This window comes from Psammomys obesus, unplaced genomic scaffold, assembly GCF_907164565.1.
Source record: "Psammomys obesus unplaced genomic scaffold, mPsaObe1.curated_primary_1811, whole genome shotgun sequence".
NCBI classification, from domain to species: Eukaryota; Metazoa; Chordata; class Mammalia; order Rodentia; family Muridae; genus Psammomys; species Psammomys obesus.
This window is the reverse complement of record NW_026592776.1, coordinates 1,036,024-1,048,553: the sequence shown is the minus strand read 5'-3', so window position 1 is coordinate 1,048,553 and position 12,530 is coordinate 1,036,024. Positions and strand designations below refer to the sequence as shown.

Below are 12,530 nucleotides of genomic sequence, written 5' to 3'. Positions count from 1 at the left end.
AATAATAATAATAATAATAATAATAATAATAATAATAATAATAATAAAGCCACAGCAGTTGATGATTCTCAAAGAAATAGAGATGAGCAGACACAGAATTGATTTTCCTCAAAATGCTCAACTGTGGTTGGATAATGGAAGTGAGAGTAGGAAGGGACCAGGTTCAGCAGTAAGCCCAGGCATCCTCTGTGGATTTAACAGCAAAAATTTTTAGTGTCAGTCGTTCCATTTATTCTCTTACCCCTTTCTCCATGGTGAAAGTACAACAGCCCACTTCCAAACTCGGCTGTCTTTCAGCTGCTCAGTTTCTAGGTAAAAGCTGAAAAACAAAGTAGTGGCTAACTGGGGCCCTACGTTATAGGAGGACCCCCGTCTGCAAGGGAGAAAATGAAGCTCAGAGGGACTGTGGGACTGCTGGTTGCAAAGGGGGCCTAGAAGCCTTTATCGCTCAGCGTCCAGACACTGAGAATTTCTTTTTCAAGAAACCAACAAGAGAATGCCAACAACAACAACAAAACCCAGTTGAGCCGACATTTCCTGCCTATGGAGTTGCTGGCTCAAAGGAAAAACAACCTGGCATTCTTGAGAGGACAAATCAGCTATTTTTGATTCTTACCATTACAGCACCTGGAAGGAGACATCCGACTGTTCCAGAGTGTGGAGAGCAGGGAGGCAAACTGATTCCTGCTGAAGGATTTCAGAACTGACTCTGCCCTATGTTTAACAAGACTTGCCTGTTCCAACCCCAAGAGACTCATCATCTGGCTCAACTGCTTTTCCTGGCAGGAACTGTAATCTGTGGCTTCGCTTTATGAACTGGTTTGCAGCCCTCCACACCACAAATCCCTGAGACATGTTTTTTTTGTTTTGTTTTGTTTTGTTTTTTTCCCAAATCACCTGAGGGCAGACCTTGATAGTTGACTACATATAAAGAAATGGTTTCATGAGGTGAGGGAGGGGTCTATAGCTGGGATACAAAGTAAATAACCTGTGATTAATATGAAAATAACTAAAAATTAATTAAAAAAAAGAAATGTTTTTGCCTGTTTGACGTTGCCGTAATGGAACACCTAAATCTGAGTAATTTACAGAAAAAAAAAAAAGTTTTGGGGGTTCTTTATTTTGAAAGTCCAGGAATGTAGTATTAGCTTCTGATTGGTTTACAATGAGGGGTCTGTACTACTTCAACTCATGGTAGAAAGTGGGAGGGGCCTGCAAGTACAGGTAGAAGTGGTACACACACAAGAAAAACCGAAGCATTGTGCCAGGATTGCAACTTGTTTCCATGGAAAGTAATCCAGTCTTCAGAAGATTAACCTTTAAGAAGATATTACTTTGGAGAACTTGGAGGAGTGGAGGGAGGGAAAACTGTTTAGGATGTGACATATGAAAGAAGCATTTTCTTAATTTGTATTTTTTTCTTCACAACTTATTCATTATATATCCTTTTGAAGGCCCTTCCCTCAACTCCCCCCAGCCTCCCTCCCTCTTTCTCCTATCCCCTTCCCCTAGTCCACTGAAAGGGGGTGTTCTCTACTACTGCCATCTGCCCATAGCTTGTTAAGTCTCATCAGGACTGCCTGGATCCTCTTCCTCGGTGGCCTGGCAAGGCTGCATCATGAGAGGCAAGTGATCAGAGAGCAGTCAATTGAATTCCTGATGGAGGCAGCCCCTGATCTCCTCACTCAGAGATCCACATGGAGACTGAGCTGACAATCAGCCACATCTGAACAGGAGGTCTAGGTCCTTTCCATGTATGGTCCTCCATTAGTACATCAGTCTCTGCAGGACCCCCTGGGTTCAGAACTTTTAGTTTTGTTGGTCTCCTTGTGGGGCTCCTCTCCCCTCTATATCCTTCTAATCCCACCCTTCTATTCCTCCATAAGACTCCCTGTGCTCTGCCCAAAGTTTGGCTCTGACTCTCAGCATCTGCTTCAATCCCCTGTCAGGTAAATCCTTTCAGAGGACCCTTTATAATAGACACCAATCCTGTTTCCTCTCTTCCACTGCTTCTGGTGTCTATCCATTGGCAAATGGTGTTTACTATTCTGAATAAGATTTAAGCATCCCCAATGGGTCCTCCTTAGTGTTTAGCTTCTTTAGGTCTATAGATGGCTGTCCTATATTATATACCTAATATCCACTTATAAGTGAGTAGATACCATACCTGTTTTTCTGTTTCTGGGTTACTTCACTCAGGATTATCTTTTCTAGTTCCATCCATTTGCCTGCAAATTTCATGATTTTCTTGTTTTTAATAGCTGAGTAGTATTCCACTGTGTAAATGCACCACAATTTCTGTATCCATTCCTCCACTGAGGGACATCTGGGCTGTTTCCAGCTTCTGGCTATTATGAATAAAGCTGCTACAAACATGGTTGAGCAATGTCCTTATTGAATGGTGGAACATCTTTTGGGTAAATGTCAAGGAGTGATATAGCTGTGTCTTGAGGTAGTGCTATTCCCAAATTTCTGAGAAAGTGCCAGATCGATTTCCACGCATTTTTAAAAAAGAATATATTAATCAATCCATGAAGGTGATACCCCAAAATCTATCGCTTCTTGTTTTGTTTTGGATGATGGGAACTGAACTTAGCACTTTACACATGTTAAGCAAGCACTCTACCACTGAGCTATAGTTCCAGTCCCTAAGCACTCCTTAATGATCCTATCTGTCTCAACACTGTTACAACAAGTTAACAAGCTCCAACATGAGTTTGGACATGGCTCAGTGTAGCTGGCATTTGCTGCTTTGTGGGTTCCTTTTTCTCTTTCCCACCCTTCTCTACAACTTTACTTCTTTTCTTTCAGTCCCCTAACACTAAATAAAAGAGAAAAAAAAGAATACAGGGGGAAGGGGGCAAAGTTATTGTTAGACTTCTTCCTTATGATTAGGGGCATCAAGTTCCTTAGGGCAAGATTGATCTTCACCATCAGGATAGCTAATTTCTTCTTCTTGTTTCTTTGCACATGAATACTTGACAAACAGCAACCAACAGCATCCAACCACCAACCAGCCCACAACAGCCATCCTGCCTCTCTGGGCTCTAGCATTTCTAGATCCTCTTTTTGTTAACTATCTGCAGCTGGGAAAACCACACCCCTGCAGAGCACAGGGAAAATCATAATCACTTTATGTGAAGCAGTTTCATATCCCTACACCTGGGATTAAAATGAAAACATATTTCTGTAACATTTCTGTGTTTTTAAAAGAAACCCAAATCACACAGTTTTCACTACAACTCAGTCCTATTTGAATTCTAATGTGGCATGTGAACTTGGATAGGGGAAGAGGTAAGCAAATTTTACAGATCAGGGCACCCATCACAATTCTAGAGGGACATGGGAGGTTCTGCCCTGTCATCACTCTACCACCATCTCTGGAACACTCACTGAACTCTGAAAACATGGAGTTGAGACAATGATCTGAATGATAATAATGCCTCTAACTGCTCCTCTGTATCTTTTTTACTCCAAACAACTACCTTCCCTTTCGCCTACACAGGAGGTCCTAGGGAATCATTATGTAACCTGCTCTTGGGAGAATCTCTTATTGGTATCCTACTGCAGTCTCTGGCCTCATGGTATGCATCTGTAGTCTCCCTTGTGGCTGGGTCAATCCAAATGGATGGCTTATTAGGTGGTCATCTAGGCTCTGGAATAGAGCTACCTCCTAATAAGCTGTCTCAGCTCACCCCTTTATTCCATCCAGCCTCTCTGTAAGTGACAGCTTAATTATATGTCCAGCTCTCATGACCAGTGGAAGGACCTGGGCATCCATTTGTCTAGGAAGTGGAATGTGACAGGAGCCCGCCTTCGTTCATCCTTCCCTCTATTCTTCCTTTTCTTTTATACTAGTACCAAAGGGAACAGTGAACAAGAAAGAAAGGGCAGAAGAAAAAGCAGGCATTTTGACACCACAAGACCAAAGGACAAAGAGATCCTGTCTGCCAATTTTATACCATATACACTATAGTCTGGATAAAGGAGAAGCTTGCGGTGTCAGTTAAAAGAAGTTCCAACTGGGCAATGGAAGATCAGCCCTGTCGATAAGGATATGACAAATGAAATGTTCAACTGGGAGAGCATAGGCTGTATGCACTTCCAGGGAAGAAAGAGGTGATACCATCTAGGTGGCCTGAGGAAACTCCACTGAGGCTATATCATAGGCCAAACTTGGGTGACATAATAGCTTGACAAGCCCAATTCCTGTGTATAAGACCACCCAGAAATACTAAATGTACAAGATAGATTATTTTTCCTAAAACTGGTTAATATTGGCCATGTGTAGAAGTTAGAAAAAGATAATAGGAGATCTCTGAGGGCTACTGTACATGCCTAGGAATAAAAAAAAATATTGGCTAAGAACATATTTATAAATTGGGTTGTCATCAGATGGGAGCTCCTAAGAACTTGGTAAAAAGAAAGTAGTCAGAATTAATGCCATAAAACTCATGTGTAGTGGATTAAGCATCATGGAAACTCCTTTTGTATAAAAGTTTGAAATCTGAAAAGTTGCCTGACCTAGAACAACTTTATGAGCTAATCAACAAAGGTTCAAATCACAGTGTGTTTGGAAGCTGGTGTGAATCGGGAGGATCTGGTCCGTGGTTATGTTCATTCAGTCATTCATTCTCTGTCTCTGTCTGTCTGTCTCTCTCTCTCTCTTACATACACACACACACACACACATACATGTGCACTCACATGGAGGTCAGAAGAGGGCATTGGGTACCTGCTGGCATTACTCTGTACCTATTTCTTTGAGGTAGAGTATCATGTTTCCTTGGGTAGATTGGAAGCCAGCAAACTCTAGAGGCCCTCTTGTCTCTGTCCCCCTTGGAGTTGGAGTTATAGGAATGTAATGTAAAGAATTCCTGGCTTGGTGGTTTTTGTTTTGTTTTGTTTTTTGAGACAGGGTTTCATGTATCCTAGACTGATTGTAGCCACAGATGAACTTCTGATCTTCCTGCCTCTAGCTCCTGAGGGTTCCTGAGGGTTACACTCAGAGATCAAACCTAGAACCCCATTTTCTGGACAGGCACTCTTGCCAATCCCTGGCTGCAATCCCAGCTACTGGTGAGTGGTGAATATGGAGAAAACAGAGCTGTGGAAGCCAACAGTACAACTCTTGCAATGGCTGGGCTTAGCTGAACTCAGCATATGGCTCCCTTGTAAGCCTTCTCCTTCCATGTGTGAAGACGGCCTCAAGCCATACCTGCCGTGTTTTTTTATAAGAAGAGCTAACTCTTCTTATGTGGCTTTGACTTCCTAGATAAACCTGAAGTGTGTGTGTGTGTGTGTGTGTGTGTGTGTGTATGTGTGTGTGTGTGTGTGTGTGTGTAACTTGGGTCCTAAGAAATTAGAACCACAGTATTGGGGGCAAATGCCCAGGAGAGGCAGACCTTTCTCTTCAAGACTGGCTGACACTTCTCAGTTCCTGTTGCGATTAGTAAGCTGGCAGCCTGCTGTCTAAGTCTGGGAAGAGTCAAAGCAAGGCTGAGTAACAGTGGCAGAGACAGACCTCTTCAGGGCAGGTTTCTAAGGCCCTGTGGCTGAGCAGCAAATGTTCCAGTATGGTGTATTCACTAGGGAAAACCCTAAGGGGACCTTAACAGTGTCTATTTGGGACATAGCACCAAGTCCAAATTGCCTACTCACTAGGGCACATGCACTAGAATGACCATGTAGCTTCTGGTGATCCGCCTGCTGCTCTTAGAAGAGATGCAACCTGAGACATTCCTAAAATATTGCCCTTCAACTATCTTTTCAAAGACTTACCCTAATCTTTGTTTCTTTCTGATGACATCAAGCCGCTATGCCTGCTAATCTAGAAATCAGTCCTAGTTCCGTGTTACACCTCACTGACAATGACAGCACATGCACCTTCTTTCATTTGAGCTCTCCAAATATGTCATCTTTTCATTCTAATGTTCACTTGCACTGGCAAGGCTTGAAATGAACAGCAATTTAATCCAGGTTCTCTCATAAATAGCTTCCATAATTTCTTTAAAATATATACCACAAGATCAATGAGCACTCTCCCCTGGAATATCTTGAGGAAAAGCCACAGAATGCTTGACGTGCTGGAAAGAGAATCTGCTGAGCCTTCCCAGGGAGAAAGTTCACCAGGAATGATGAAAAGCCTGGTGGTGACTCTCTTGAGTCCACATCCTGGCAGAAGATATGTCAGGCTCAAAAGCATGCTCAGGTGATGTCTGCTGAGTCAAGAAGCCTGTTGTGGAAGAAATGTTACCTGCTTCTGTCTATCCTGATCTTTTCCAACTGTCCTATTTTCTGGGTGAATGACTGCCACCCCAGTCACTAGGAAGACAAGATGGCATCTGCTGAAACTGGTAGCAGAATGTTTCAAACACTATCATCCACACAGCATCTTCATGTTAATGAGTCTAATCAACTTTATGCTGTCAACTCAGCAAATGGCAGCTCCTGACTCCACCCACCACACTGTCACCAACTCACCAATACTCCAGGTAGAGCAATATAGGCTGGCATAGCAATGGATGCAAAGCTAGCTCACTGGTTTTATAGGCCAGTGGCAAAAAAAAAAAAAAAAAAAAGATTGAAAAAGGAAGCTCTACTTTGAAATTTCAAAATCTAAATGTCACATTAGACAATCACTTTTCAGCTAGGCATGTCTTTATCTGACAGATATGATTATTGTATCCCTAAAATTGAGTTTTCTGCCTTGTGAGGATGAAGTCTGAAAAAGAGATGATGGTTGCTTGTCTGGGGCTAGAGAGATGTGCATGGAGCCCCAACAAGGAAGCCACACTAAGTTCACATGAGTAAACTCATGGTCCCAGCAAAATGAGACCAGGAATTTAAAGACAGGGGACCACAACAGAGTCAACTAGTCAACTGTGCATTTTGTCCATTCATTGAAAAAAAAAAAAAAAAGAAGATCATGTGTTTACCGTAGTCTTCAAAATCATGTTCCTGTCACCATAAAAATGACAACTATGTGAAGAAAGGCATATATTGATTAGTTCCTTTTAGTCATTCCATGATGTAAACAAACAATAACCTCTTGGAATCCGTGGTTGATTGGTTACATGATTCCCCTATGGACACCATACTATCAAGTCCCTTATATAATGGTATACTGCTTGCCCATTACCTAACTTCCTCTTCCTGTTTACCATAAAATCACCTTTAGGTTACTTATAAGCAGCTGTCACACTGTGTTGTTAGGAAATAATTTTTAAAGTATGTTCATGTTCAGCACAGACAAAGTTTTAAAAACTTTCAGTCCATGGTTGGTTCAGCCATGGATGTGGCGTCTGTGGTTACTTCAAAACACCATGTTACGTGGTAAATACCTACAATCTGATCTTCCAGCCTTTCTTTAAAAAAGCAAATCAGTCAGAACTAATGAGATAACAAAACCTAGCAGAGTGGCCAAAGGAGGAGAATCACAACAAAGGATTTTCCAGACTAGTAAAGATTGGTGAAGAGGGGTACCACAAGCCACATGGATGGCCCCTTGCTCTACTCACTCAGGTTCAGCCACAATGAAGATCCTTCAGAGAGCCTGAAGGCCAGCCTTACTGCCCAACCCTGAGTCAACAAGAACAGCAGCAGTATACTTTATTTCTATTTATCTACCATGATTGCCAGCCAAGGGAAAAGTATCCAAAAATACTGGGAGATTGACTGAAAAGTCAAACACAGTTGTCAGGCAACAGATCTAGGAAAAATATGAGAAATAGAATGAAGACTGTGTGATTCTTTGCTTTGCTTGATTACCTCTATAAATGTATTTCACATATCACTGGGTATCTTTTTTAGTTATTATCATTTATTACAATTTATTCAATTTATATCCTGGCTATGGCCCCCTCCCTCACCTCCTCCCAATCCCACCCTTTTTCATTTCCTCCCCCTATGCCCCTCTCCTAGTCTACTGATAGGAGAGGTCCTCCTCCTCTTTCCTCTGACCCTAGCCTATCAGGTCTCATCAGGACTGGTTGCATTGTCTTCCTCTGTGGCCTGGCAAGACTGCATCCTCCCACAGGGCAGTGATCAGAGAGCCTGCCACTCAGTTTATGCCATAGAAAGCCCCTGCTCCCTTTCCCTACAGAGACTGATACCCTAACCAAGGACAATGCATTGCAAGGAGAGGACCTAAAACCCAGGCTCAGATATAGCCCATAGACTCAGTCTCCAAGTGGGGTCCCTAGCACTGTGTATCTTTTTAATGGCTAGTCATCAAAATTTTATCTTTATTTGGATTCCTAGGGAAATTAACCAAGATATCAAGTGACTGAATTGATTTGGTCAGCTGACACAAAAAGAACCAGTTAGTATTTTAGTATTACTTCATGGTTGTGGCTGGAGTTTTTTCCCACCCTTGCAGATGATAATTATAACAACTAGAATAGTTACAATGCACAGGAAAATTTGCCTACTACTAGATGCATTTTGAGGCATTTCCTAAGATTATGCGCTTAGATCATCAATTGAGTTTGAAGTTCAAGGCCATACTTTTAATACACTTCAATACCTTGCTTTCTTGGACTGTTTATGTGAGGAATGGTATGTTCTATACCTATTAATTTCTCCTGGTATTTGAACCAGAACTCTGGAGAGTCTAAATTCTGCTTCTTCAGGTTTTTTAGAACTTTGATGATCAAAGCGTGATCAATGTACCAGCATTCTCAACATCTCCTGGGATTTTGTTAGAGATTCTAGAACGGTACTAGGTTTTTTTTTAAGTAAACACACCCATTCATCTAAATAGTATACACAATATTAAGTGGTGGTTTGACAGTCTACTAGCACTGTAGATACCATTGTCATATATTGGCTCAGGAATGATAATATATGAAAGTCAGTGTGATGGTTAATATTGTCAACTTGACAAGATATAGACAAACCTCTAGGCATGTTTATTAGGGAGTTTCTCTCTGGTTCCTGGCTTCAGATATAATACGACCAGCTGTCCTAAGCTTCTGTTGTCATGATTTCTCTACTATAGTGGCCTGTAATCTCCAACTGTGAGCCAAAATAAACCCTTTCTAACATAAGTTGCACTTGTCAAATACTTTGTTTCAACAACTAGAAACATAAATAAATAATACAGTCAGATTTAGCCTGTTCCAAGAACAGAATCCTCCCTTGGCCCAAAGGGGTCCCAGGCCAGAAAAGGTTGGCAGAAGTCAGGAAAAAGCTTCAGTAAAGGGCTGTGAGGTACAGAACAGGGCAGAGAGATGAGACCAAATAGATGTCCCCTTACACTGTAAAGAACTTCCAGTTTTAACCATTTTTGTTACACCATTAGCAGAGAAACAATACACAAGGAATGAGGCAAACAGAATTGGTCATCTAAATAGCATCCATTATCCAATCAGTTCCAACAAAGAAAAAGACAATGTGGCTGAATCATGTATAAAAATGCATTTAAGTGTGTATATATATGCAAATATAGTATAAAATTAGCAGGCTGTGTTCTCCATTTTTTAGTCTCAAAATGTAATTTTCAGCAACTTTGAATACTGACTCCTTCTGCACCCCCCAGGGATTATGTTATGCAAAACAAAGCATGAGGTATCTTCTTACTATATAGAATACCCAGGGTCCTCACAGTTTCCCTGGGAGTTCCAATGTGCTAGGTACTGCATTAAGTCCTCTGTACACATTCAAATTGGGATACCTTTCATCAGCTGGTAACTGGATTGTATAATGGGCTTGTTCTCCGGCAGCCAAGGGCTTTGAACCCAAGCCCGTTAAACATTCAAATGTCAGTGCGCTTTTTGATTTATCCTAAAAGATCTCTACCTCCCAAGTCCCATCATGGAAGCCACAGTTCTAACAAGATGGGAGACACCAAGATCAAAGCAAGGGAGACTTACATTCCCTTCCTTGTCAAAGTCCGGTGGAAGTAACTTCACGAAGTTATCAGGGAACACTCCTCGTCTGCCATTGAGCTCTCCTTCCCACCAGCCCACATCGATGCAGTCCTAGAAACAGCGGAATAGAAAGTAAGAAACGAGCAGAAAGGTGTCTTCTCCTGCTGTGAGAGAATAGAAGCGCTGTCTTTTTTTCTTTTCTTTTTTCTTTCTTTCCTTTCTTTCTTTCTTTCTTTCTTTCTTTCTTTCTTTCTTTCTTTCTTTCTTTCTTTGGCTGGGAATGGAACCCAGGGGCTTATATGTACTTGGCAAATGTTCTATCTTTCAGCTACATGCCCAACCCAAAGAACCCATTCCTTCAGGGGTCTATCAATGTGACAATTTACTAATTTAGCATGGAGTTCAAAGTCAGTTAGGATAATACATGCTACCCACTAGCATTCAAAACTCAGTTTTTATTTTAGATGCTCTGAATCTAGTCCTTTTTGTTTGTTTTGGCTTCATTTAGTTTGGTTGCTTTATTTGTTTTTGCTTTGCTTTGTTTGTTTGTCTTTTGCAACTAAATCTCATATATCCTCTTGTCTCTACCTCATGAGTGCCAGGATTTCAGATGTGTGGAATCCGCCACGTCTAGCTAAAAGTTGCCTTTTTTATTTCCTTGAAGATGAGAAAATACCATTTTTTAAATTTAATTTTACTGAAGCAACAGTATTTCATTAATTGGAAAGGTGGTATGCACAACATGTACGAATATCCTTTTGACTGCCACAATGCTTGTCAAACTTAATAAAAGGGCTTTGTGACAGCCAGCCAAGAACAAGAAGAAAAAAAATTCAAGTTCATTAACACACAGGTCTCCTTCACCTTCTTTTGATATCCATAGACTAGTCAGCATAACCTAGTCATTCATTTAGATCTCTTTCAGTATTTTCTATTCCATCCAGTCATTGAATAGCTGTTCTGTGCTGTACACGGAGCCTGTAGCTGTGTAAAGGGCAAGAGCTTCACCTCTTTCAGGCTTCCACCCTGAGATCCTTAGGCACTCAACCTCAGGCCACAGAACGACTCCCCAGTATTTCCTCTTTGCAAATCATTGGAAGTTAAACTCCTCTAGGTCCTCTGAGTCCAATACCAATTCTATGACCCAAACAAAGACACAATCTGTGGCAAAGCTCCTCTATTGCTTTCCAGTGTACATAAAGTATGCACACCACTGTAAAGTAAGTAGGAAACCCTTGAGTTAAAATAAAACTGCAAATGTGTAGCTGAAACTTAAATGAGTGAACATTTTCCAGAACGTGTGGGCAGCACAGATCTTTAAAAGTTATACTCAAAGAAAAGATTATGGTTAAGAAAGAAAAGAGATCATACTCGAGGCTGTGGAGAGACCTCAGTCTTCGTCTAAAAAAGGAAGAGAGGTGAGGATAGGAGAGTTCAAGCACTAGCTGTAGAACCGAGGTGGGGGGGCATGGATTTGTGGTTCATGTGTGCCTTCTATGCTCCTCAGCCCCCTGCACAGAGATCCCATGATGAACATGCACATGGATGAGGATTCTAACTCTGAGATCTGTTATCTCTTGCAGTCCTGTAGATTATGCAAACAATATCACCTAACCACATCATAGGTGAAATCATCTTCCGTTGCCCCTAGTGATATTGGTGACAAAGGAAAACTTTCCCTTTAGAAGAGAATGTAAACTTTGGAGATCACTTTTTGGTTATATACTGAAAAATTTAGACCCAACCAACACCATAGAGCACATATATAAGAATTACCAAATTCAGATTTACCCAAAGCAAAACAAGGCTTCAAAATTACAATAAACCCAGGTAAATAGTTCGGTTCTGCTCCTTGTTATGTTACCCTCTAAATAATCCCCAAAGAAGGGATGTGGATAGCCCGACTTGATAGCTTCTGAGGTTGTTATAAATGTCATCAATGACACTAGAAAAACTTACAAAGGAGGAAAAGGAGTGGAATTTCTTTACCATGAATCAATCCTTAGAAATTAGGCTTTTCAATCTAGAAGATTCTGCTTCTAAGTTAATTCCTGGTTCATTTTCTCCATCCTCTCTTTCTGCAGCATGTACTTTTGTTAACTTCAAAACCCAACTTGAAACGCACCTTTAGGCAGTCAAGCGTAATGAATATCTTCTTTTACCTAACATTTGGCTCTGTGTTAATTCACACTTCACCATACTCATTTCAAAAGATATCTATTAAGTGCAAAAGCCCACTGAAGTTCTGTAACATTAAACATGCAGTCTCAAGGGTACCTACTCCTGGAGCCTAGAGATAGATGTGGAAGACAGACATGCAGTATCTCCCAGTATCATTGCGTATTAGTTCTTAACCATATGTTTTGATATGAAAAGAAGAAGGAATCATTGTCAGCTTTTCAAATCACCTCCAATCTTCGTATGTGAGAAGGGTTTGCTTATGTGAGGACTGGACTTTCCTTCTCATTCATTTTGGCTCATCTGATCCTGAATTATATTCCACCAAAGACATGGAAATACTGTTTAGTGTTATATTTCTTTCAAGCTTTCTAAATGGAACAAAACCATATTACACTTTAGCTTTAATCAAACAGTACCCCAACAATCATTTTATTTCTTGGGTGATAAAAGACATTAAGAATGATTTCAATTTGCAAG

The 12,530-nt window shown here is 41.0% G+C and overlaps 1 protein-coding gene across 7 annotated transcripts in view; it reads right to left on the bottom strand.

Moving 5' to 3' along the window:
• Window positions 1–12,530, bottom strand: part of Sh3kbp1 (SH3 domain containing kinase binding protein 1) — a 361,003-nt gene that overhangs the window by 62,778 nt on the left and 285,695 nt on the right. For all 7 annotated transcript variants that reach the window (XM_055615757.1, XM_055615760.1, XM_055615759.1 and 4 more), the window contains one exon: window positions 9,876–9,983. In XM_055615757.1, coding sequence (XP_055471732.1) covers window positions 9,876–9,983 — 108 coding nt within the window. The remainder of the gene's footprint in view (window positions 1–9,875; window positions 9,984–12,530) is intronic.